The sequence below is a fragment of the Colletes gigas genome, unplaced genomic scaffold (genome assembly GCF_013123115.1).
Source record: "Colletes gigas isolate AHSC1104 unplaced genomic scaffold, ASM1312311v1 Colletes_gigas_Sc00005, whole genome shotgun sequence".
Lineage (NCBI taxonomy): Eukaryota > Metazoa > Arthropoda > Insecta > Hymenoptera > Colletidae > Colletes > Colletes gigas.
The window spans coordinates 9,508,448-9,535,858 of record NW_025106634.1 but is presented as its reverse complement, the minus strand read 5'-3'; the positions used below and the strand labels follow the sequence as shown (position 1 = coordinate 9,535,858).

The following is a 27,411-nucleotide window of genomic DNA, read 5'->3' as shown; positions in this document are numbered from 1 at the left end:
CGTTTATTTATTCTGCGTCACGATGTTATCCTGTCTGGTGGCAGGTCGGAGGGGTCTGGGAGTCTTGAATTTATTCAGAGGCACCCCGTAACCTATTGACACGTATATCGTGAAAGCATAGGGGTTGTACTTTCGCCCTCAGCCATACGCGCCGCACGTGAACTCTTTGTCCATGCACAGGGGGGCAAAAAAGACCCTGAAAAATCTTCTGCTCTTGAAAGTACGTCGCATTTGTTATTCCACCCTTAAATATTTCACACGAAGACTTTCCACCTTGCTTCGTAATTGATACTTCCCTGATCTAACTTGTATTGTTTTGTAGGAACGCGAGGAGCAAACTATCCGGATTGGACAACGATAGTAGGAGTTAGAAGAGACTCACAAACACGCAGGTATTTGTTTCATTCGGTATGTTAACTCGAAACAGATTCCCAAACGATCTACCCTTCTCATAATTTGCATTATTCACTAAGGACACGCGTACAGAAGTAATTCAAAGTATCGTACATTTCCAGGCTTGACTCCCTATCTCTATGGAATGCATTATACTAACGACGAGATACAAATCGTGCCGTGGGTGCAAAGAATGCGCGCGACACGCAGCCCGAGCTCCCCAGGGGCTCCAGAAGTAGGAATTACTTTTCTTTTTTAATTTAAAAATCTATTAGGAAGCTTAAAAAAACAGTTTCAAGTACTTAATACCCATCGTCACGAACGACGTTTTTACAGATGGTATTCTTCTTCATAATTTGCAGTCTCTTCGCCGCCATTTTTGCTATAAATTCTATATCAAGCTCTTTTGTACACTTTCTTGGTACGTTGTTCGGTAACAACAGTAAAATTAAAAAGCTATGCAATTGATAATAATTACCTAGGTTGGTCTCGTTTCAAATACTTAATATCATCGTCACGAATAGATGTTTTTACAGATGGTATTCTTCTTGATAATTTGCAGTCTCTTCGCCGCCATTTTTGCTATAAATTCTATATCAAGCTCTTTTATAAACTCCCTTGGTACGCTGTTCGTAACAGTGAAATTAAAAAGCTATGCAAATGATAATAATTATCTTAAGCACAATGCCAAGTTGTGCCTCAAAGACCCAGTTTCCCCAGTACAGATTTTAATAAAGCCTGATATAAACAGTTCTCTTTTTAACGCGAGCGGGGGAAATTAATTTCGAATCGGTAGGAGACGCACGGCGTTGCATTTCATCGAATACCCTTTGCTATTGAAACATTTTAGAAATCGTGAGAAAGCACTTTCGAGACGGAAGCACCGAATCCGTAAAATAATTTTCCTCCTTTGCACTTTGTACTCTGTTCTATAAACGGTTATAAGACTGCGGATTTTTATTAATAGAATTAACGGAATGAGAGCTTTGTAGATGATTGTCTCAACCCTTAAATATAATAATTCGTATCTTGCTTTAAGTATTCCTTATATTTTTGCATATTAACTAAATTCTGTAGTTTTTTGAGGATTAAAATTCCCCATAAATGCATAAACATACGCAGTCTAGTTATAACTCTCGATTTATACGACTATTTTGATAAAAGATCAAGGTACGCGATATTAAACCGCGCTTAAATCAAATGATATACGCGTGGGCTTCGTTGCTTCCCGCGTTTGCCACCAGAGGGCCACGCTCTTGGCTCTCTCGCAAGCACTCGACCAACCATACATGCAAAAACAAATCTAAACGAGTGATAAATCATCAAGAAGACTACTTCTATCAAATAACGTTTCTATTATACGTTGTCTATCGTTTTACGCGATTAATTAAAATATTGCACGAAGAAACAAACGAAACGAGTCCTGTCCTTTTACTCCGTCCTGTTTCCGGTGTCGCAATTTACGATACTTTCGCGCGTCTATGCGAAAGAGGAAGTCTTCTTCGTTCGAAACGAATTCTCCGTGTGTTCCTCGCGTTATAAATTCTGTGAAATAGGTTTCTGGCGTCTACAGGTGTCCTGATTTATACGGAACCTCTCGGAAAATTGCCCCCGGTCATTGCAATCGCCGGACGGAACGGAAGTTACGAGCTCGTAAATGTTAAGATCGTTCTGGAATATCATTAACGGTTATTAGCGACGTCCAGACCGAACGATGTATGTATAAAACGTCGTGGATGCTCTTAACGCGTTATTACGATCCCCCGTATAAAACTTTGACGTCGCGTCAGCCAATAAAACGTCCCCCGGATTGCGCTGCAGTTCGGAATGAAACGAGAAAAGACGGTAACCGGCCGTATCCGTGTAAAAAGCTCGTGGAGTTCGGGGCTAATTGATTTTTCGATCGAGCGTTGGCTTCCGGCGGCAGCAGCCGTACGTTTCGAGCCTGAGTAAATGGCTGGGAAACGGGGCTCTCGTTAAATATGCATGCAGGATGCGATTAACCATCGCGTAAACGGTAAGAAGCCGGGGACCATCGATCGTTTTCTTCATCCACTCGAGAGAAACGAACGACCTTTATCGGGGAGACCGGATACGGGTGAAATTCGTATCCGTGTACAAATTCTCGCGCAGTGAAAAATAAACAAAGTTCGATAATAAACTCTCGACCGTCGAGCCATAATTTTAACAGCGTGGATATTTAATACCGGCACACGGAAACGAATCTCTGCGTTTCATTCGATCGATCATACGCCGTTCGAATAAAATGGTGCTCGTTTCCGGGGGGCGGAAGACCATTTCTCCGGGGGGAGGGGGGAGGTTCGCGAAAGATGAAATATCGAGCAATCCGCGAAACTTTACGGTCGTCGAAGACGGAAGTAATATTTTGGATATCAGGAAATTGTTCCATTTTCTCAATTTTCGTGATTTTCACCGTTCTTAAAGATTCATGGGTATATTTCAGGACGAAGGCAAATTGGAATTGAGAATAAAAATAAAATCAAGCTCGTTTCCTCACCGCCCAGGATGGATTTAATTAACACATAATATTGCTTGCAGGTTTCGTTGAACATCATGCTACATATTTTCCACGTTAAGTTGAGAGTGAAAATTATGTGTACCACGTCGATTCTAAAAAGGTAAGCACCGGTTATACGTGAAAATATTAATATTTGATGAGAGTATTCAATAAGATCCAATGAGAGTATTTTTACTTTCTAGCAGTAATTGAAATTTACTGACAATTTGCCGCCTAAAAAGTACATACATATGTCGTCACCACAATATTAATCCTTGGAATATTCGTGTCGAGAATTGTAATAACCTTTTTCTCACAATATTATTCTGTTTTCCAGGCGAGAACAATTTGATCTGCCCACCTTTCGTAACGCGATACATATCCGGTAAATATAAAGCGTGCTCGTCGGGCGGAAAAGTATAAATCAGCCGGCGCGGCGTAACGCGCATGCGCCGACCGTGGTTTTCGCGCGGCGATCAGCTTGAAGGCCGACAGTCTGCATCGAGACATCGCACGTGTCGGACTCGCGATCGGTTCCCGCGGTCGAGTAACAATGTTTTCGTTGCCGAGCCGCTTCTAGTTTGTAATTTTCGTCCTTTCCAGCACCATGACTCGTGTATCGGCGTACGTTTAGTGCTGTTAGAAGTGTGTACCGGCGGTATTTCTTTTCCTGGAGATGTGTGCGTAATGTTCGGTAACCCACGCGTTTGAAGCATGGCTATCATGCAATCCTGTTGCTGCTGGCGGTCCGTGAGGAGGGGCAGTTTCGCCTGCGCTATTTATTCCGCGGTGAGTATCAAATTCCTTCTCCCGTTACTACGGCTATACCCGTTCGTTAGCTTCCTTATTATTAAATTAATTGTACTTCGAACCGTCGTATCGATGATCAGAATGTTCAGGGTTGTTCGATAACCCGTGATATTCGAGCACCCTGAACGCATAATGTTTGGATAAATCACTGTTGCATTTTCCAGGGGAATGTTTTCCGATTTCTATTTAATTTCATTCCAAAGTGTGGAATTAACGCTCGAGAAAAATAAATAAATAGACTTCTTGGAGGGAATCTGCTCTTTCTTTTGGAGAAATATATTTCATCGTGAATATTAACAATCGACGGTGGAACGAGAAAAATAAAGTTGCAGTAATTGGCTTGGACCGAGAGAGGAAAACAGTAAATTTAATTAGCTTCTCCACGTTTTAGCCGTACCTTTGGACCCTCGTCAGCAGTAAATATACAAACAAATTTTCTCCCCTTAAGAATACATAAAGCAGACAGCTTAACGTTAATATATAGATGTGCACCGAGTAGATAAAATATTAAACCAACGTAAGAATATTACAGAAAAAAAAAATTCTATTATTCGAATTTTGTATTATTCTTGCGTTACTTGTTTTTAAAGGAAAGTTAAAACTACTTATTTTTGTAACAAAAATCCAAGTATTACACAATGTCAGAGAGCATAAATATTATTTTTTAAACTCGACCAAAGACTGAATTAATGAAAACAATTTATTCGAGGATATATGCAACAAACATTGAAATTAATTCTAATTCTAATTAATAAATTCTATTATTCGAATTTTGTATTATTCTTACGTTATTTGTTTTTAAAGGAAAATTAAAACTACTTATTTTTGTAACAAAAATGCAAGTATTACACAATGTCAGGGAGCATAAATATAATTTTTTAAACTCGACCGAAAGACTGAAAATGTAAAGCAATTTATTCGAGGATATATGGCTCGAAGAATAAACGAATGAAACGCTGGGTTCCGGGTTGTGTATCTCGCGACTGAACGAAGAGAAAATGAAATATAATTTAACGAAGAAACGTCATGATGTTTGACACGGACGAACGCGTACGTTACCGAATTAAAAATTCTTGGAAAACGAACCTTCGCGCGCGTGTGGATTCGAAAACATGTTTGCCTGTCAGTCCGGTTCATTTTCTCCGGCGGGAAATTTACCGGACAATATCCGGGTCGTGGAATTAAATCGCGGAATAACGGAAACGCGCAACGAATGAAATGAAACAAAATAGAGCCGTACTTGTGCGAGGAATAATAACGAACGCGATGGAACAATGCCAAATGTTAACAAACGCGGTGGATCTATGGGGTATTATTGGTGGCAAAAGGGGGAAATAAAATATTATTCTACACGAAGAAACGAATGGAAAATGTGGGGCAATACTTTTTCATACGATGCTTCGTTTCCGAGAAAATTAATTTCGAAAATTGTAAGCGATGTCTGACCAATGCTTGATATTTCCACTTGCGTCGAAGTTGGTAGCGAGCTGTGCTTTTTTAAAAAATTGAGAATTATTCTACGTGGAAAAACTAATCGAAAATGTAAAATAAACATTTTTCATACGATGCTTCGTTTCCGAGAAAATTAAATTCGAAAATTCTAAACGATGTCTGACCAATGCTTGATATTTCTACTTGCGTCGAAGTTGGTAGCGAGCTGTGCTTTTTTAAAAAATTGAGAATTATTCTACGTGGAAAAACTAATCGAAAATGTAAAATAAACATTTTTCATACGATGCTTCGTTTCCGAGAAAATTAAATTCGAAAATTCTAAACGATGTCTGACTATTGGTCGATTATTTCCACTTGCGTTGGAGTTGGTAGCGAGCTGTGCTTTTTTAAAAAATTGAGAATTATTCTACGTGGAAAAACTAATCGAAAATGTAAAATAAACATTTTTCATACGATGCTTCGTTTCCGAGAAAATTAATTTCGAAAATTGTAAGCGATGTCTGACCAATGCTTGATATTTCCACTTGCGTCGAAGTTGGTAGCGAGCTGTGCTTTTTTAAAAAATAGAGAATTATTCTACGTGGAAAAACTAATCGAAAATGTAGAATAAACATTTTTCATACGATGCTTCGTTTCCGAGAAAATTAATTTCGAAAATTGTAAGCGATGTCTGACCAATGCTTGATATTTCCACTTGCGTCGAAGTTGGTAGCGAGCTGTGCTTTTTTAAAAAATTGAGAATTATTCTACGTGGAAAAACTAATCGAAAATGTAAAATAAACATTTTTCATACGATGCTTCGTTTCCGAGAAAATTAAATTCGAAAATTCTAAACGATGTCTGACCAATGCTTGATATTTCTACTTGCGTCGAAGTTGGTAGCGAGCTGTGCTTTTTTAAAAAATTGAGAATTATTCTACGTGGAAAAACTAATCGAAAATGTAAAATAAACATTTTTCATACGATGCTTCGTTTCCGAGAAAATTAAATTCGAAAATTCTAAACGATGTCTGACTATTGGTCGATTATTTCCACTTGCGTTGGAGTTGGTAGCGAGCTGTGCTTTTTTAAAAAATTGAGAATTATTCTACGTGGAAAAACTAATCGAAAATGTAAAATAAACATTTTTCATACGATGCTTCGTTTCCGAGAAAATTAATTTCGAAAATTGTAAGCGATGTCTGACCAATGCTTGATATTTCCACTTGCGTCGAAGTTGGTAGCGAGCTGTGCTTTTTTAAAAAATAGAGAATTATTCTACGTGGAAAAACTAATCGAAAATGTAGAATAAACATTTTTCATACGATGCTTCGTTTCCGAGAAAATTAATTTCGAAAATTGTAAGCGATGTCTGACCAATGCTTGATATTTCCACTTGCGTCGAAGTTGGTAGCGAGCTGTGCTTTTTTAAAAAATTGAGAATTATTCTACGTGGAAAAACTAATCGAAAATGTAAAATAAACATTTTTCATACGATGCTTCGTTTCCGAGAAAATTAAATTCGAAAATTCTAAACGATGTCTGACCAATGCTTGATATTTCTACTTGCGTCGAAGTTGGTAGCGAGCTGTGCTTTTTAAAAAATTGAGAATTATTCTACGTGGAAAAACTAATCGAAAATGTAAAATAAACATTTTTCATACGATGCTTCGTTTCCGAGAAAATTAAATTCGAAAATTCTAAACGATGTCTGACCAATGCTTGATATTTCTACTTGCGTCGAAGTTGGTAGCGAGCTGTGCTTTTTTAAAAAATTGAGAATTATTCTACGTGGAAAAACTAATCGAAAATGTAAAATAAACATTTTTCATACGATGCTTCGTTTCCGAGAAAATTAATTTCGAAAATTGTAAGCGATGTCTGACCAATGCTTGATATTTCCACTTGCGTCGAAGTTGGTAGCGAGCTGTGCTCTTTTAAAAAATTGAGAATTATTCTACGTGGAAAAATTAACCAAAAATATAGAATAAACATTTTTCATACGACGCTTCATTTCCGAGAAAATTTCTAAAATTCTAAACAATGTCTGACCAATGCTCGTTATTTCCACTTGCATCGAAGATTTCAGCGAGTTGTGCTCCTTTAAGAACGCGTTTCTCAATTAGCTATTAACGTTACGTGTTAAAAGGCACCCAGGGTGGCAAACGTGGAGGAAAAGAATAAAATAATACGTGGAAGTTGTCGCGATTATGCAACCTGAGAGTTATTGTATAACATTTCGGTTCCCTCCAGGTAAACAGCGTAGGAAGGGTATCGGGAAATGGAACGATGATTCCGGAAACACGACGGCAAAGTGGGAAGCCGTGTTTCCCGTAATTCAATTCCGGATAAATAAAATCTTGTAAATCACGCGTAATTTCGTTTACAAAGATTCCCGCGTTTCGGATCGAAATTACGTAACTCGATTCGACGAACAGACCCTGGGGAAATTCAACAAGTTGATCATGCAACGTGTTCGATGCACTGTACGGGGGAAATGCTATCTTCCTAAAAAGGGAAGACGTCTCTTTGGGTTCATCAGGCTTTTTCCAATGCAATTTTCAGAAAACGAAATCTCCCAATAATTTCTAGATTCTTAACCCTTTTGCACTCCGAATTATATTTCAATTTTGTTACCAGCAAAAAAAGAATTATTAATAATTATGTATAATTTTTAGCTGGATATTAAAAATTGACTATAGTGATATCTTGATGAAATTCTTATGACATAGTCTCATGGTATAAAAAAATGTTATTTAATAATATGAATAATTTTCATATATCCAATGAAAATTACTAATAATTGTATTTAGATTTTAGTTTTATAGTAAAAATTGACTATAGTTATATCTTAAAATGGAATACAATGAAATTCTTATGAAACAGCCTTATGGTATAAAAAGAAAGTTATTTAATAATAAGAAAAGTTAATTTTTAGTTGGATAATAAAAATTGACTATAGTGATATTTTAAAATGAAATGACTCGATCGAGGACGTTAACCCTTTGCACTCGGAATTATATTTCAATTTTGCTCCCAACGCCTTTAATTTATTTTGTAGCTTCTGTTACAGAGAATAATAATGTTTTCTTTTTTTCCCCCAGCGTATGAAATAATTGACGATGCACGAAGACGTGGAAAATTCTATTTACGAATAACGTAACGCGCTGCCCAGTGTGATAAAGAGAGTCTTCGGGCTTTCGATAACACGATCGGGACTCGATTATTCCGTCACGTTCGAAATTCGACGCACTAATCCGTGCAATAAGCGGATCGATAATGCGAAATGGTTACCGAACGTCATCGATTAATTTTTCCTCCCCACGGAGCGGAGAAAGACGGAGAAACGAAAACCGATACACAACACGGAACCGTGTCCTTTTGTTCGATATCCCGCCATTATACTTAAGCGCTCGAAACGTCGCTCGAAACCCGATAAAGCTACGGAATCGCTGTATTTCCATATTCCGGAACCGTAACGCGATTCCCCCGGTCCACGATCGATGAATCGAGGGATCGAGAAAACGTTTGGTATTCTCCTACAACAAATACACTCGACTTCCCTTGAGAATTTTTTTATTAATCGAGCAATTAGAACCTTAAGGGGAGGGAGTCTCGTGTGAGTGATAGAAAATTGAACCATATTTCCTAATTTTTTTATTAATTAAGCAATTAGAACCCTAAGAGGGAAGTCTCGTGTGAATGATAGAAAAGTGAACCATTTTTCTTAATTTTTTTTAAGGAAATTTTACATCTCACGTTATGATTCTTTTTTGCAGTTTACTTAGCTAACCTTTGAGGAATACAAGATAATTTTTTTATTAATTTTTATTAACTTTTGATGTTGTTATCACGTCCGCAGTAAACATGTGTTTAAAACACTGGCGTGGGTGTTAAAAAATAATTAATTTACGTTGCAAATCGACAAAATGGCGAAAGCATAGAGGAGAAATTGAATGATAGAAAATTGAACCATTTTTCTTAATTTTTTTTTTAAGGAAATGTTACCTCTGACGTTACGATTTTGTGATTCTTTTTTGCAGTTTACTTAGCTATGTAATGTCTGAACTGTACACGTTAATCACCAAAAGCAATGACTCCCAAAATTTAACAGTACATTCTTAAATAAAAAAAAAAAAAATTGATATTTTTAGGTCTCACACGAGACTTTCCTCTTAAATATTTTAACGAGTCTTCAACTTCGAACTCCATCGTTTTAATAATTTAATATCTCCTTGGCCAAGGAATTTCGTCCGACTCGATCGGGTTAAGAATCCGCGGAATTCGCTTTCGCGACCAATATGTCTTCTTTTGGTCCCCCAGGAACGTCGGGGAAGGAAACAAGAAATAACGGGAAACATAGTATCACGGCCAACGTCTCGAGAATTTTTAATTCGGAATTTTTGCTCAGCGTCCCGGAGATTAGAAACAGTGATCCATCGCGGGATGGAAAAATTCGAGGGATTGCAAAACGATGCGAACAACAGTACGACGAGTTCGATTACAAAATTCCTTATCGAATTCTCCCCTCTGCGGGAAGCTGTGTCCCGGAAAAGCCAACAATTCTGTTTTCTTCCTTTCGAACGGGCCATCAGCTCCTCGTAGATCGTCTTCTTTACACCCTCCCCGCCCCTCAACAAACAACGAGCTCCAGTTTCGATGGCTTATTGAATTCGAGGGAGGAAGCTCGATATCTTCGATATTTGCTTTGATTATAGTTTGCATCACGTTCCGACGCTATGTTTCCGCGAATTCGAGGACGAATTCTCGTGTCTCTAATTGCCACGCGCTTCCAAGATCCCGCAAACTGCTGGGAAAAATCATATTCAACGAAGCGATTTAGATTTCCAGGAACCAGGGACCACTGGTGCCTCGTTCCAACGAAACTTGTCGTGTCCGAACGGGTTCGAAACCGTATGCAAAGCCGATTCATCGACGAATGTTTGCCCCTGGTACCGCGAAACGAGCTAAACTTTGCTTCTCCGTTTGCATCGTAGAAAGCGAAACACAAATTTCTTCGATTTGTTTCCAACTGTACCGCGATCCATCTATGTCTGCCTATTGTCGTCATTATGGTTCTATACAGTCGCGATTCCGGTTATTGGCTTTCGACGTTACGAGACTGCTGACCTGCACTTTGTATAGAAACTAATCGATCGACTGATTACCTGTTTCGTAATTCAATATCGATATTAAATTCTGAACCGCGGGATGCACATCGTTCCTGTGGTCCTTCGATATACATATATTAGATCTGCTGAGATGTTTCGCCCTGAACGATCACTTCGATACTTTGACCGAGAAATATACTACTTTTTAGCGATATAATTTGGCAAATTAGTGTGAAAAGAGAACAATGACGATTGAACATAAGTAAATTCCCTGGTTTCGATATTAAATCGATATTAAATTCTGAACCGCGGGATGCATATCGATCCTGTGGTCCTTCGATATACATATATTAGATTTGCTGAGATGTTTCGCCCCGAACGATCACTTCGATACTTTGACCGAGAAATATACTACTTTTTAGCGATATAATTTGGCAAATTAGTGTGAAAAGAGAACAGTGACGATTGAACATAAGTAAATTCCCTGGTTTTTCGCGTTTTCGAGCATTTTCTCTGGAGCAATCGAGAAAACAATAGAATTTCCAACGATTCAAGATGGCGTCCCGTCTTATAAGGGTTAATCCTGTTCGAGTGCTTCGAGGTCGCCGGTAGACGCAACTTATAATTAAAAAAATGCCAAACTTCCCGATACCACTTTGGTAGATGCATCGCGAGAGGAAAACTTTCAACGTCCCTTCGTTCCAGCGTGCTTTCCACCATGAATTATTAAACACCGCGACGGGAATACGCGAATCTATACATACAGACTTAAAATCATCCACTCTTCGTCGCGTTCTTAGGACCAAATAATAACAAATTTTTATAGTTTACGCCTTGTTTCTAACATTCACGATATCGTAAATATTAATTCTAATCTATTCGTGAATAATTACTCGAAGGTGGCGATATCTCGTAAAAGTCTCGTTTAATTCGAATCAATTGCAACGCTCGACTTATGGCCGCCGAATGGAAACGAAGCTAATTCGTAATGTTTATTTCACCGGTTGCTATTTCCATACATACCTAGATCAATCCTTGCTATCTGGCTACCTAGGTCACTCCTTGCTAGCTAGTTACCTAGCTCACTCCTTTCTATCTAGCTACCTACCTCACTTCTTGGTAGCTAGCTACCTAGCTCACTCCTTCCTATCTAGCTACCTAGCACACTCTATGCTGGCTAGCTACCTAGCTTACTCCTTGCTAGCCTAATACCTAGCTCACTCCTTGCTAGATAGCTACCTAGCTCACACCTTGCTAGCTAGCTACCTTGCTCACACCTTGCTAGCTAGCTACCTAGTTCACTCCTTTCTATCTAGCTACCTACCTCACTCCTTGCTATCTGGCTACCTAGCTCACTCCTTGCTATCTGGCTACCTAGCTCACTCCTTGCTAGCTAGCTACCTAGCGCACTCCTTGCAAGCTAGCTACCTAGCACACTGCTTGCTAGCTAGCTACCTAGCTCACTCCTTGCTATCTGGCTACCTAGCTCACTCCTTGCTATCTAGCTACCTAGCTCACTCCTTGCTAGATAGCTACCTAGCTCACACCTTGCTAGCTAGCTACCTAGCTCACTCCTTGCTAGCTAGCTACCTAGTTCACTCCTTTCTATCTAGCTACCTACCTCACTCCTTGCTATCTGGCTACCTAGCTCACTCCTTGCTATCTGGCTACCTAGCTCACTCCTTGCTAGCTAGCTACCTAGCGCACTCCTTGCAAGCTAGCTACCTAGCACACTGCTTGCTAGCTAGCTACCTAGCTCACTCCTTGCTATCTGGCTACCTAGCTCACTCCTTGCTATCTGGCTACCTAGCTCACTCCTTGCTAGCTAGCTACCTAGCTCACTCCTTGCAAGCTAGCTACCTAGCACACTCCTTGCTAGTTAGCTACCTAGCTCACTCCTTGCAAGCTAGCTACCTAGCACACTGCTCGCTATCTATCTACCTAGCTCACTACTTGCTAGCTAGCTACCTAGCTCACTCCTTGCTAGCTAGCTACCTAGCTCACTCCTTGCTATCTGGCTACCTAGCACACTCAATGCTAGCTAGCTACCTAGCTCACTCCTTGCTATCTGGCTACCTAGCTCACTGCTTGCTAGCAAGCTGCCCTGCTCACTCCTTGCTAGCTAAATACCTAGCTCACTTCTTGCTAGCAAGCTGCCCTGCTCACTCCATGCTAGCTCCAATACCTAGCTCACTTCTTGCTCGTCTTCATCGACGAAGGAAGTCGCGTTTCATTTCTATTTTTACGATCTATTATAAAACGACGGAAGAATCTCCCGATATCGACGAGCAGTAAGAAAGTTATAAAATCTGGACACGAACACGAGCGGCTAATAAAATTTGCAAGGAGTGAAATTCGGTGGGGTTTTATCGGGCGGCGGGGCAATCAAAAATTTACAATCGAATTTACCCGCGTCGTGTCCCGATTCGAGTCGACTCGTAACACGCTTTTGTATTTAGCGCCGCGATCGAAGACAACCCCCGCCGTGTATTTTATTGTACGAGTATATCGCGATACCCCGGAATACGAGTTCCGGGACCGATTGTTCCACCCCTCGATTCGATTTTCACCGATATTTTCGCGGGAAAAAGTTGGACGATAAATTTGCTCGTCGAAAAAAAACGCATCGCGAATCGACGGAATTGAATGCCACGGCTGGCAATATCGTAAACGATGCTGAAACCATGAAAGCCAACGCTCTATAAAAGTTTCGTGGTTCCTGTTTTGAAAAGCTCATTCGTAAAATATTAAAAATACAGAATAAATTGTATTAAAATTGTTATATCCCGGATGTGTTTAGAGAGATCTTTCTGTAGAGGGTGATCGATGACCAGAGATTCTATGATCAACCCTTCTCAAATCCAAACCAAAGAGATATCGTACACTTGAAAGTTACGAAATGCAACAGTGTAAATAAAACAGATATTTTAACAGGTTTCAAATAAAACACTTAAAGAAATGAAAGTTACAAACGCGTACAGGAAGAAAATAATTCAATGGAACGCGATGAAATATCCCGTTCCTGATTACGGTAGTCGGAATTAAAATTAAAACCTGATACAGAAATCCTCTGGAACGGATATATGTGCATGGAATTCTGCATCGTGTTTATTTTAAATTAAACTACTTTTTTCCTGGTATCAAACGCTTCTACGAATATTCTTCTTTTTATTCACGTTTAAAATTAATATGGAAAATTGGAAACGCATTTCAGGTATTAATATCGAACAAAGTTCGTCTCTAATCTGATAAAGTTTGCCCGAAAAAAGTCGAAAAGTGTCGCGACGTGCTCGTTTCGCAGACGTCGAAGACCTTAGAACTTCTCGAATTTTTTTGTAGAAAGTGGCTAGGATTTCGACGATATGTCTGATGACCAAAAATTATTGTAATTGAACCCCACGATCGAAAATAATTTTTTTAAAAAGATTTGAAATTTTTTAATTTCGTCGAAAAATGTCATACATTCTCGAATTTTTTTCTCGAAATTGCGTAGGATTTTGGGGGTGTCTCTAATGACCAAAAATTATTGTAATTGACCCCCGCAATCGAAAATAATTTTTTTAAAAAGATTTGAAATTTTTTAATTTTGTCGAAAAATGTCATACATTCTCGAATTTTTTTCTCGAAATTGCATAGGATTTTGGGGGTGTGTCTAATGACCAAAAATTATTGTAATTGACCCCCGCAACCGAATATAATTTTTTCAAAATGATTTGAAATTTTTTGTTTCCGTCGGAAAATTTCACAACTTCCTGAATTTTTTTCTCGAAAGTGGATAGAATTTCAGGGGTATGTGTATTCACCAAAAATTATTGTAATTGACTCCCACAACCGAAAATAATTTTTTTAGATTGATTTGAGAAAATTGTTTTCACCGAAAAAAGTTCACATCTTCTCGAATTTTTTTCTCAAAAGTGGATAGAATTTCAGGGGTATGTCTATTCATCCAAAATTATTGTAATTGACTCCCACAACCGAAAATAATTTTAATTCAATATTTGAATAACTTTTTAACATAGCCTCAGTCAAGAAATGGATATTCTTGATTTTCGTATTATTTTGGCCCCTAGAATCTTCCATTTAAATGTTTTGTCAGGGTTCGTCGAACAGCCTGTATAATCGGAAGTATAATTAACTACGTAGACTCCGTCTGGGTAGAAATTGATACGGAATTGACTATCATGGCCGTCGTTTCTTCGCGAAATTAGGTACGTCGAAGGAACGGGGAGATCAAAGCACCTCGAGGGATGACATTTTCCACGCCTCCCCGAGCATTCGCGAAGTCGATGACACGTCGAACGGGTATAAGTCGATGAAATTGGTCCAAGGCCGTCGCAACTACCCTACAAGAGACAATAAGAGGGTGAGGGAAAGCAATTTCAATAACCTCCGTTACGTTGGAAATCGATCGTTCCTCCGGCATGAAGAAACGCGACGCACCCTCGAGGATCGCGCCTTTCACGAACTACCGTCGTTTTCAATTAGTACCCACTCACGGACCCTCGCTACACGCATTCCTCTACACGATCCATAACGCGTGTCCAACTACAAACGTCGAACAAACAAATCCACACATTTTATTTACTTTTTTCCCCACCAAGACGAACACCTTCGCTAGCTACCATCGTTTTCAATTAATTTGCAAACAAATCTTTTTATTTATTTTTTCCCCACGATGATCGACAACCTCTCGATCGTTCAAAATGGCCACTTTTGAACGTTGTTACTTGGTTTATCATGAACAAAAGAGGATCCATAACCCGTGTCGAACAAACAAATCCACACATTTTATTTATTTTTTTTCCACACAAAAACGAACACCTTCGCTAACTACCATCGTTTTCCATTAATTTTCACGAACATCGAGCAAACAGATCCAAACTTTTTATTTATTTTTTCCCCCACGATGATCGACACCCTCTCGATCGTTGCAAATGGCCACTTTGGAACGTTGTTCCTTGACTTGCCGTGAACAAAAGAGGATCCCAGAAATTATTAAATCGTAGTCGAAGGTCTCTACCTTGTGGAGGTATTCAATGGCGGGGAACAAGCTCGTGGAGCGTGTCGAAATCGTCTGAATACTAACAGTCTTCGAGAGCCTCGTTGCAGAGACGCGAATCCGGATCGAGTGGATCGATTCCATCCGGAACGCCGTGTTCCCGTTGAAAAGAATAAAAGGACCCGGTTACGGAACAATCGGTGGAATCAATCGCGATTCAACTCGAGTCGCCGCTATATTTATAATCTTAGAGGGGGGGGATACGAGTGCTGGAGTTTAATTTTAAATTCCAGCCTGATCACCGGTTATCGGATGAACGGGTCGAAGAGTGGTAGCGCGATTAAGGTTTCCCCGATAACGCATGACTGAATTTCCTCCTCCGGGGGGGCGAAGGAGCTGGTAAGCAATATAACTACGAGAAAGTCGATTCTTCGAAGTAACAGAATTTTCATTTTTTATTTTCAGATCCTCGATGTTGCTGTGACAAAAAAAAAACAGGCGCTAAAGTGAGCTTATCTTGAAGCTCTGTACGAATTTAACGACGTTTGTCGGAGACATAATTCTCGCGATACTCAACGGAGCTCGATCGATAACGTCAATATTTTCCGCCACCTTTGTCACCCTTAATTCCCTGGTAATTAAATATCCCCCGTAGCATTTGCATAACAGAGTTTTATTGGCTGTTAATACTGTTCCTGATACAGTCGCCGCGGAACGTACGTCGACACGTCTAAAAAGTGCATATTTTCTATTTCGAATCAATAATTTAGAAATTGATCGAAAGTATATATCAGGTATGTTATTTGATAAAATACAAACTAGTATGCGCAGCACCAAAGAGGACGTAAAGTTTATAATAACGACAGAAGAAATTAAATAACTTTTTTATCGATCGCGGAAAGTACGTTGACAGCATCGAAAGATTCGTAATCACTTAATAATTACGTGTATAATTAATAATTAATAAATACACTTTTATTTCCCGGAGTCTTCTATTTGAAACTGCCCCTCCAAACAAATCCATACTTCCGAAACATGTCAACGTACATTCCGCGACGACTGTAGGATTCGATGCTATCCGGAGATTGTTTTAGAACGTTCGTAACAGTGGAACTTATTACGAATCCGGTTGCCGGATTGTCGAGTTCGTCAACGACGCTTTAAAGTTTAAACGATACACCCCTCAGCCGCGTTAAATACTTCCGGGTGAGTCAAAGGGTAATAAGTAATTTCCCGATAGACCAGCCCCGGCGAATTTAACAGAAATTTATACGGTTTTAAGTAAATTGATTCAAGACAACGGTGCAACTCGATTAGTTCGCAGCGGTGCTGTTGCATGAAACATGACGCTCGGTTTCAACAAGTAGGAAGTCAAAGAGACTGTGTAAACGCGGGATACACGGGGAAAGTTCAATTTTCGGCGGTCGAACAACCTCGGTTTTCAACCTGCGCCCCCAAACGTTACAAAATTTACACGTTTCGTGGAAGAAACTTCATTTGTTCCTTCGAACTCTGTACACTTTAAATCTCCATCAAAATTAATTGTTGGATTATTAATAAATAATCGTTAGAAAACTGAATCTAACAGTGAGAAACACTGTCCATTGTCTGCATACCAGGCTTAGGGAAATAAACACGATGCAGGCAACGGTTTCTTTCCTTTTTAAGCGGACACCAGATTTTCTTTTAGGGGATCTGAGTTAGGGGATTCTTCTTGTTCAGTTTTAACAGAGCAAAGACGTCCTTCCAAACCACAGAATAAACTTTTACAGTGTTTCACTTTTGCTTGCAAAGTGTACCGCTTTTTCACCCAATTCCAATATTAATAACCGTATTTTCGTAAATGCAACGTTACAAATGCTCCTGTTGCCTGGAGAACAGTAAACTAATTTGCATTCGTTTCAGATTTACTTTACGGTGCTGGCGCTGACCACCGGCAGCGTGCTGCAGAGGGAAACGCAATACCTGAAAGGGAATCGTTCGTTGCCAGAATCCACCAGCTTCCTAGAACCGGACACCATATCCCCCAGTGAGTATTCATCTCGCTACATCACTCTCGATTCACCACGGTTATAGACACCGAGTACAGCACCCAGCAAAACACTAATTGATAGATAACCAAGACCCCCCCCCCGCGTATGTATACCGCTTTTCGTAGTCCACACTCCGTCGAACAAAACGGAAACGATAACGTCTCACGTGCAACTGCTTCTATTGCTTCAGCGACGGTACGGATTAACATGACGCTGCTTGTATGCTCGTGCTGCGGTGTGATTTGCAGCATCCTGCTTCTCTATGGCCTGTTCAAGGTAAGACGTATCCCCAAACAAGACTCCCAGTCACGCTCTCCACCGTTCAATGAATTTTATTCCTGTATTTAGGATCACGGTAATGATAGATTCGTTGGATCGATCTTGGCCGATGCTCGTAGACGGGGCGTTTGTCACGGTTTGTTCGAGTTTCACGACGCTCGAGGACGGAATTACGCGCGATGGAATAATTCTCCGGAAGTTTCGGTCGCTCGAGAAGGTCGGGAAAAGCGGGACGGAGTCCAGAGACCCGGATAAAAATCAATCGGCTTCGCCGAGAACCATCGAGTCGTTTAGTTCTCATCGCGCTCTATCTCTTATCTTCGAAATGGGAATCGTTTCTGGCGCGATTCGCGGCTAATCGAGTTCAACCTACCCTGTGATTCGAATATTCTTCATAAAATCGAAATCTACTATTGCGCCTATCGCGGCAGACATTTTACGAACATCTGACTTCGTGAAGTAGAACTCGTCGACGTTCTGAATAGCTCGATCGATGAAGTAATCTGGCCTGGGGCGGATGAAAGGTCCGAATTCGATTGAAAATTTTCTTGTGCATTTGGCTTCGTATCGATTTCTGAAATTGTTCACGCGGTTATACTTTTCATGTACAAAAAAAGAAATTCCTCTTCGTCAATTTTTGCAACCGAGAGTATACAGAGACGATTCGAGCGGACGGGGATAACGAAGGTAGAAAAGCGTAGGAGCAGAACGGTGTTATCCGCGACCGCCTTGCGGATTTGGTCGCAGATAGGGCGCCCAGGTAGCTGGGATATTGTTTTTCGTAGAAGCGGTTCCGAGGGTCGGAGATAAAATTGGAGAAGGAACTGCTAAGGGGAACGTAACAACCACTATAAATAAGCTTCCGTGTATACTGAAATTTCCTCTCGTACGTACACTGGATGATAACAATATACCAGTGCATCGAACGAAATTTGTTATTTAGAAAAATCTGGAATGTAATGGAAACTGGTCATCGTTAGCAATTTTGTTTTTTAATCCACACCTGATACAGGTGATTAATGGTAGATTTTGGAGGTCAAAATAAGACGAACATGAAGAATGTCAATTTGTTGTGACTCCGTTAAAAAGTTCTTCAAATTTTTTCAAATCGTTCTAAAAAAATTATTTTCAGTTGTGGAAGTCAATTACAATCATTTGTGGTCATTAGGCATACCCTCGAAATCCTAGCCACATTCAAGAAAAAAATTCGAGAAGTTGTGAAATTTTGCGCCGGAAAAAAAAATTTCAAATCATTTTGAAAAAATTATATTCAGTTGTGGGAGTCAATAACAATCATTTTTTATGAATACACATATCCTCAAAATCCTACGCACTTTTGAGAAAAAAATTCATTACCGAATACGACTGACCAATGGTTGACCAATTCTCTTGAAATTTCATGCGAATCTTTAAAAAATCATAACTCCTGAACGGATCGGTCGATTTTAATGTTTCAAACGGCAAACAATGCGTATTTTGGCGGAGAATATGGAAAAATTCTAAAAATATTCGAAAAGTTGGTCCTTCACCCCGCAAAATAAGAAAAACCCCCATAAAAATTGTCCAATTTTCAAACAGCCATAACTCTTACAATATTGAATAAATTTCTATGAAACTTTTTTCTGAAGTAGAGCTAATAGATACCTACAGAAAAGTACTAGAAAACTTTTCCGTAGCACGTCAAACAAAATTATTAAAAATGAAAAACGCAATTTAGGATTAATCGACAGTGGGTAGGTGCCTAAATTTTTCGGCGAAATTGAAAAGTTCCAAATCACTCTGGGAAAATTATTTTCGGTTTCTGGGGTCAATTACAATCATTTTTGGTAAATATACATACCCCCGAAATCTTGTGCATTTTCGAGAAAAAAATTCGACTAGGTGCTGAAATTTTCGGTGAAAAAAAATGTTTTCAAATCATTCTAAAAAAATTATTTTCGGTTATGGGGGATAATTACAATAATTTTTGGTCATTAGACAAACCCTCGAAATCCTAGCCATTTTGAAGAAAAAAATTCAAGAAGATGTGAAATTTTTCGTCGAAAAAAATTTTTTCAAATTGTTTTAAAAAAATTATTTTCGGTTGTGGGGGTTAATTACAATCATTTTTGGTCATTAGACAAACCCTCGAAATCCTAACCACTTTAAAGAAAAAAATTCGAAAACATGTGAAATTTCTCGCCGAAAAAAGATTTATTCAAATCGTTTTGAAAAAATTATATTCGGTTGCGGTGGTCAATTATAATCATTTTTGGTGAACAGGCCTACCCCTGAAATCCTACTCAGTTTCGAGAAAAAAATTCGAGAAGGTATGACATTTTTCGACGAAATTATAAAATTTCAAATCGTACGAAAAAAATTATATTTAGTTTCAGGGGCCAATTGCAAGCATTTTTAGTCATTAGACATACCCTCGAAATCCTAGCCACTTTAAAGAAAAAAATTCGTGAAGTTGGAAAAGTTTTCGACGGAGAAAAAAAATTTCAAATCATTTTGAAAAAATTATAATCATTTGCGGGGATCAATTACAATAGTTTTTGGTCATTAGACATACCCTCGAAATCCTAGCCACTTTCGAGAAAAAAATTCCAGAAGGTGTGAAATTTTTCAACAAAATTAAAAAATTTCATAATCGTTCCTGAAAAATTATTCTCGATTGCGGGGGTTAACAAGTTATTAACGTTTACTTACTGGCGTGTCGACAGCCATACAGTTTTGTGAGTGAGAGCCACTATCACGTGTAACTTAATAACTCATTAACGAAATCTCAATCAACAAATTAACATTCTTGATTTTCCTCTTATTTCGACTTCCACTAAAATTTTTCCCAGGATTGGCCAAACACTCCGTAAGATTATCCTATTTCGCTTCTCCACGAATCTCAAAAAGCTTCCAAAAAGAGAAGATCGTTAAGGAAAAGTCACGTATACCGGAAAGATGTCCTTTTGTCCTGTTTAAGGAAAGTCCTGTGTAGCGTAATCCGGCCAAGCATTCCTGTATCCCTCGTAATCGACGTCTTATCGCCCTCGTATCGGTCCTGCTGTTAGTTTGTCCCAAACGACGGACAAATCCCCACCGTGTAAACCGATGCAACTTTTATCATCGTCCTAGTGAGAAATCCTAGCCACGAATTATTTCCCCGCGAAGAGAAATCTCGCGTCGGGTTCGTCGAATCGAGGAAAACATCGTTCACAGAATTGCCCGTTGACTTTCGAACGTGTCCCTCACGGGTTTCAGCTCGTAAATTTCCCGGGATAAACAGGAAAAGTTTCCGCGAAAGAGGCGATCCTTCAACGGAATATTTATTACGGATTAACGAATATGCATCGCGGTGATTTATGCAGCGACCGTCGCGATAAAAAAGGCAGCGGTGGAAGTACAATTAATTGGGTAATTAGAAAACACGGTTACGCGGGGAAAAGCTGTTCAAACGAGACCAATGTTGCAATGTTTTCTTTATTATTAGAGAAGATAGTCGAGAGGTTCCTTTCGAAGCGTGTTTTTTCGTAAAAAAAATGATCGAAAGTTCTCTGTGCTTGTGAGCAAGGAAGTAAAAATGAAATCTTTGAAAACCAAGGGGAGAAACGGGATGATACTCCGGCATGTACAGTGAACAGGGGGTGCAGGAAATTTACGATCGAGATAAGCCCAGCACGCCCTTGACTGACATCGTTCGACCGCGAAATTTCTTCGAAAATTCAGATCCCCCGGGCCAGTATTGGATCTTCGTTATCCCCCTGTTGGATCTAGCGTTCATGCAAACTCGAAATCGAACGTTCTTTTTTAAAAAAAAACATCGACAAATAGCAGAGTTCACGCGGTTGAAAATACAATTTTATTTACCTTGAAATTTCACGAAAAATGTCAAAATAAATTCTCAACGCAGTATATTTCGCTGTAGTTTTTGTTTTTTAACGTTGCATTACAATTAGCAATGGATCGATGAACAAGGCAATCGGGCACCGTCGAAAAGGTTGAATTTCCATAAACGTGTATCGTTACGTTGCATTAAAATAACCGCTACTCGGCCCATTTATATTACCGTACTCCGTGAGATGGAAAATTGAATCCTCTTGCGAGTAAGTACCTCCTGGAGAGTATGCTCGGGAATACGACGCAGGATTGTAAGATCCTCGAGCCTGGCTCAAGGAAGACTAACCATTCGCATTGAATAGTCGATTCACTCTGCTAATGGTAACGCGAACGTGGCTATATTCGTTACCCAGGGAGATCTATTCCAAGAAATTGACATTGAATAGTCAGGACACGAGGATTATTCTAACTCATAAAATAATAGATATTTTTTACGTTACGTTTTAGACGTGAGAAAAGATCGACGGATGACAAACGGACGTGCCATTATCTTCTCCGATAAGACGGTTCGAAATGTCGGAAACTGATACTCCCCGGCGTCCAGCTATTTTTAGCGGGACGCGTTCTTAACATTTTCATTTGTCCGAGCGGATAAAAACGTCCTCCGGAATCTATTTCGCCGACGACAGTCGCGATGAGGCTATCGACGTGCTCCGTAAATATCCTCCGGAGGATATCGTTTTGCGATAGATAATCGTACGACGGCTCCTTCGTAACGAAATTTTAAATAGGATATATGTATCAGGAACTGTATTAACAGCCAGTAAAACTCTGTTACGCAAATGCTACGGGGGATATTTAATTACAAGGGAATTAACCCCTTAACGCTCATGCCCGAGTCTGACTGCTTTGAAAGACGATACTTCTTTGATCTAATTGTTTAAGGGATGACAATATTTGTTTTTCTTCGAATTATACGTCGGATACAACATTGCAATTAACGAAAACCGCATTTTTATACAACTTGGAAACAAATCCAATAAAGAACACTGATCATTCTTGGTTAACCCGAGAAATTTGAGCGTTAAGGGGTTAAGGGTGACAAAGGTGGTGGAAAATATTGACGTTATCGATCAGAATGTACTTAATACGCAAAAAACTACGAAGCTCGCGTTTCGTTAATTCTATGTTGTCCAGCGCCTCCTGTACTCGCCACCAGAGGCGCTCTACGCTCTTGTCTCTCTCGCAAGTGCTCGACAGACCTCTCCATTTGGAAGTTCTATCGTCTATCGACAACGTGTGTGAATATTTATAAATACGGGGTCGAAAAACAGTTGGTTTTCCATTGAATAGACAATTCCATATAACTTTCTCGAGCTTCTTCTCGTCGCTGACATTAATTTAAGCCATCAGAGGGCTACGCTCTTGTCTCTCTCGCAAGCGCTCGACAGACCTCTCCGTTTGCAAGATCTACAGTCTATCGACAACGTGTATAAATATTTTAAAATACGTGGTCGAGAAACAGTTGACTGTCCATTGAATAGACGATTCCATAGAACTTTCTCGAGCTTCTTCTCGTCACTGTCATTAATTTAAGCCATCAGAGGGCTACGCTCTTGTCTCTCTCGCAAGCGCTCGACAGACCTCTCCGTTTGCAAGATCTACAGTCCATCGACAATGTGTATAAATAATTTTAAAATACAGGGTCGAAAAACAGTTGACTGTCCATTGAATAGACGATTCCATAGAACTTTCTCGCGATCGTCGCTGACGCTAATTTAATTCACGCTGACTTTTATTTACTTCGCGGAGGATGCAGAATCCCCGATTCCGTAACTAAATATACTAGTCTGTCGGGTCGACGTTCCCCCGTCTTATCGATCCCCTCATCCATTAATCACCACGGGCGGCGAAACCGTTGCGTCTATTTCGCGACGTTAACCCCGTCATAAATAACCGCGTTTCGCCAAGATCTCCATATTCGCGGTCTCATCGCGTTCCCTCCTTCCGACCATCCGTCAACCCGTATACGCGTCAGTTTTAATAAAAAGAACATCCCCCAACGCGCGTCTTCGATACATTTCCCCGCCGTTTGCTCCAATTTCGCTATTGTTTATCGCTCCCGACCGACGCCGATTAATCATCCGCGCGTTTTAATGCGGATACACGCCGGCACGAGGGATTATGGGATCTAGATTGCGTTTTGACGGAAGAATTTGTCTTACGAGCTCGCATTGATTTACGCGCCTCCACCGGGGATAAGGAAATTCGTAACGCGAACGATAAATCGTAACGGGAATGCTCCATTTTGGTTTTCACTGAACGCACGTAAAAATTACGATTAACCCTTTGCACTCCTATGTCGAGTGTGATTCGACAAGGAGCTCCTTTTCGACATTTTTTCAAGTCCAAACCAAAGAGATACTGTACACTTGAAAATTACAAAATAAAACAGATATTTCAACAGGTAAATTTCAAATAAAACACTTAAAGGCGTTTGGGAGCTGCTGGTAACAAAATTGGAATATAATTCGGAGTGCAAAGGATTAAATTGTTCGGTTTCGTAAGAATTCGTGTCTTTTTTGCACCGTTAAGTACATTCTGTGGTTTTTTGAGGATCAAACATCCGCAAAGCGAGTTTCCTTTCGGTGTGGTGCTTTGTGAGTTTTAAGCGTTTCTGTGTACGCTTAAATATACGATCGTACGTAACGGAAGTTCCGTGCAAGAAGCTCCTGGTCGATTTAAATCGTCGGTTTCGAGGCAGCCCCCGTCGCTCGAATGCAGTCGAAGGCGGAAAATCGTTTCTTTATGGGCTTCCATGAGCACCGTATTGCTCGGCGTGTCGGATTTTTATGGGGCCTCGCGAAAAAGCGAACTGTGTGTCGTCTTAACCCCTTAACGCTCTATTTTTCGGGTCAACCAACGGTGATCAGTTTTCTTTAGTGGATTTGTTTCGAAAAATGTTGTATCTAACGTATTATTTGAAGGAAAACAAATGTTATCTCTTAACCCGTTCGGATTGAACAAATATTGTTTTTTTAACGTTGAGGGGTTAAAAACGACATCCCCTGTTTCTCTTCTGATGTCTGTTCGGTTCGATTTAACGTTTCGTGTGATTTTTCTTAATATTGCAACAGGTTTAAAATTTACTCAAAAATTGAAAGGGGATTCTCGAGTGAACAGAGTTAAAATTGTCCTTTTTTAATAGTTTTCGTGAAGGATTAAGAGTTGTAAGTGCTTCTTAGGAACACCCTTTACGCGACTCTATTAACGAAACAATGGTCTCGCTATACAGGATGAACCAATAACAATTACCAGCTTGATATATCACTGATATTCTCGCGCCGGTGGTAAAGTTTTTCAATAAACGCTGTTGAGGTATTAAAGGGGGCCATCATGTGGTTGTAACGATCTTTGCGCAGGCGGTGTTGCTTACGAGACACCAAAGTATCCTCGCCTCCTCTCGTGGAATATTATATTCTTCTATTTATGATCTGAATGTCTCTTGTTAATTTCGTTTTCCCTTACATGGGGGACGTTTCCAGGCTAGCGAGCACATTACACGCATATGGCCACGATTGTCGCTAGAAGAAAGTATTACACAACATTTCCGTGCAGTGTCAAACAATTGTATTAAGTATGAGAGACAAATTTTTGAGAAAAATGCCTAAGAAAGGTACCTAAATATTTCGACAAAATTCAAAAATTTCAAAACGTTCTGGAACAATTATTTTCGGTTGCAGGGGTCAGTTACAATCATTTTTTGTGAATAGACATACCCCCGAAATCTTATGCAATTTCGAGAAAAAAATTCGATTAGGTGTTGAAATTTTTCAGCGAAAAAAAATTTTTCAAATCGTTCTAAAAAAATTATTTTTGGTTGTGGGAGTCAATTGCAATAATGTTTGGTCATTAGACATACCGTCGAAATCGTAGCCATTTTCATGAAAAAAATTCGAGAAGGTGTGAAATTTTTCGACAAAATTAAAAAATTTCAAATCGTTCTGGAAAAATTATTTTCGGTTGCGGGGGTCAATAACAATCATTTTTGGTGAATACACATATCCCCGAAATCCTACGCACTTTTGAGAAAAAAATTCTTTACCGAATACGTCTGACCAGTGGTTGACCAATTCCCCTGAAATTTCATGCGAATCTTTAAAAAATCATAACTCCTGAACGGATTGGAGGATTTCAATGTTTCAAACGGCAAACAACGCGTATTTTAATGAAGAATATATAGAAATTTCAAGACCATTCGAAAAATTATTTCTTAACCCCGTAAATTAAGAAAAACTCCATGAAAATGGTCCAATTTTCAAACGACTGTGACTCTTACAATAATGAATTAATTTCAATGAAACTTTTTCGTGAAGTAGAGCTAATAGGTACCTACAGAAAAGTATTAGACAACTTTTCCGTAGCACGTCAAACAAAACTATTAAAAATGAAAAACGAATTTTTAAGAAAAATCGACAGGGTGTAGATGCTGAAATTTTCGATAAAAAAAAATTTTTTCAAATCGTTCTAAAAAAATTAGTTTCGTATGTGGGGGTCACTTACAATCATTTTTGGTCATTAGATATACCCTCGAAATCCTTACCATTTTCAGAAAAAAAATTCGAGAAATTGTGAATTTTTTTGACGGAAAAAAATTTATTCAAATCGTTTTGAAAAAATTATATTCAGTTGCGGGGCTCAATTACAATAATTTTGGGTCATTAGACATGTCCTCGAAATCGTAGCCATTTCCAAGAAAAAAATTCAGGAAGTTGTGAAATTTCTGACGGAAAAAAAAAATTTCAAATCATTTTGAAATAATTATATTCAGTTGCGGGAGTCAATTACAATAATTTTTGGTCATTAGACATACCCTCGAAATCCCAGCCACTTTCAAGAAAAAAATTCGATAAGATGTGAAATTTTTCGATGGAAAAAAAAAATTTCAAATCATTCTAAAAAAATTGTTTTTGATTGCAGGGGTCAATAACAATCATTTTTGGTGAATACACATATCCCCGAAATCCTACGCACTTTTGAGAAAAAAATTCTTTACCGAATACGTCTGACCAGTGGTTGACCAATTCCCCTGAAATTTCATGCGAATCTTTAAAAAATCATAACTCCTGAACGAGTTGGCCGATTTCAATGTTTCAACCGGCAAACAACGCGTATTTTAATGAAGAATATATAGAAATTGCAAGACCATTCGAAAAATTATTTCTTAACCCCGTAAATTGAGAAAAACTCCATGAAAATGTTCCAATTTTCAAACGACCGTGACTCTTGCATTAGTTAATGCATCGTATTGGATAATAGCGATCGGATCCGTGGTACAGTTCGAGGATCGTTACCTCCCCGTCGCGTAATCGCATTACTTTCCGTAGCGTAACGGCAACTTCGCCATTTCCATAGAGAACGAGACTAAGACCAATTGTCTTCTCGTGCTCCCGTAGAAACTTCCCTGTTTAACTCTCCCCGCGTAGACGTCGCCTAGAAAGCGGGGCGTTTCGCGTTTTACCCCCGGCACAGTACACTCGTGCACAAAGGGACGCGAGAAAAGGAATTAAAAAGGTATCGAGGTTCAAATCGGGCCATTAAAGTCGCTCTTAAAACCCCCCGGGGGAACGTTTTCCCTTCCACCGTTTGTCTCTGTACATTCATGAACGATGGATCTTTCAGGATCAACGTGTCTTCCTCGTGCCATGGATCGTGACCGTGATCGCGACGTGCATCGTCGACGTGGCCCATTCCTTGTACCTGTTCGTCGCTGTTGTAAGTACAATCTTATCCTAAAGCATGGAATTGCGTAAAATAAAAAATCAAAGTACCTACACATATGCCTGCATATTTTTATTATCAAAATTAATGCAATGAGAGCTTCGTAGTTACAAACAACGCTACGATGTTATTTTTATATAATATTTAGTCTCCATTTCTCGATCGTAAGGACCAAAATTGTTCAGCTTGGATAACTCTCTGATGATGTCGAGCGATATAATTGTCGTGCTTGGTCGATTAGAA

The 27,411-nt window shown here is 39.4% G+C and overlaps 1 protein-coding gene across 1 annotated transcript in view; it reads left to right on the top strand.

The window, feature by feature from the left end:
- The first annotated feature begins 3,443 nt into the window (after positions 1-3,443).
- The window catches only part of LOC122395179, a 37,279-nt gene continuing 13,311 nt past the window's right edge, over positions 3,444-27,411 (top strand). The window contains exons 1-4 of the mRNA XM_043392564.1: positions 3,444-3,700; positions 17,168-17,291; positions 17,486-17,571; positions 27,070-27,162. Of these exons, the coding sequence (XP_043248499.1) occupies positions 3,626-3,700; positions 17,168-17,291; positions 17,486-17,571; positions 27,070-27,162 (378 nt within the window). The 5' untranslated portion in view covers positions 3,444-3,625. The remainder of the gene's footprint in view (positions 3,701-17,167; positions 17,292-17,485; positions 17,572-27,069; positions 27,163-27,411) is intronic.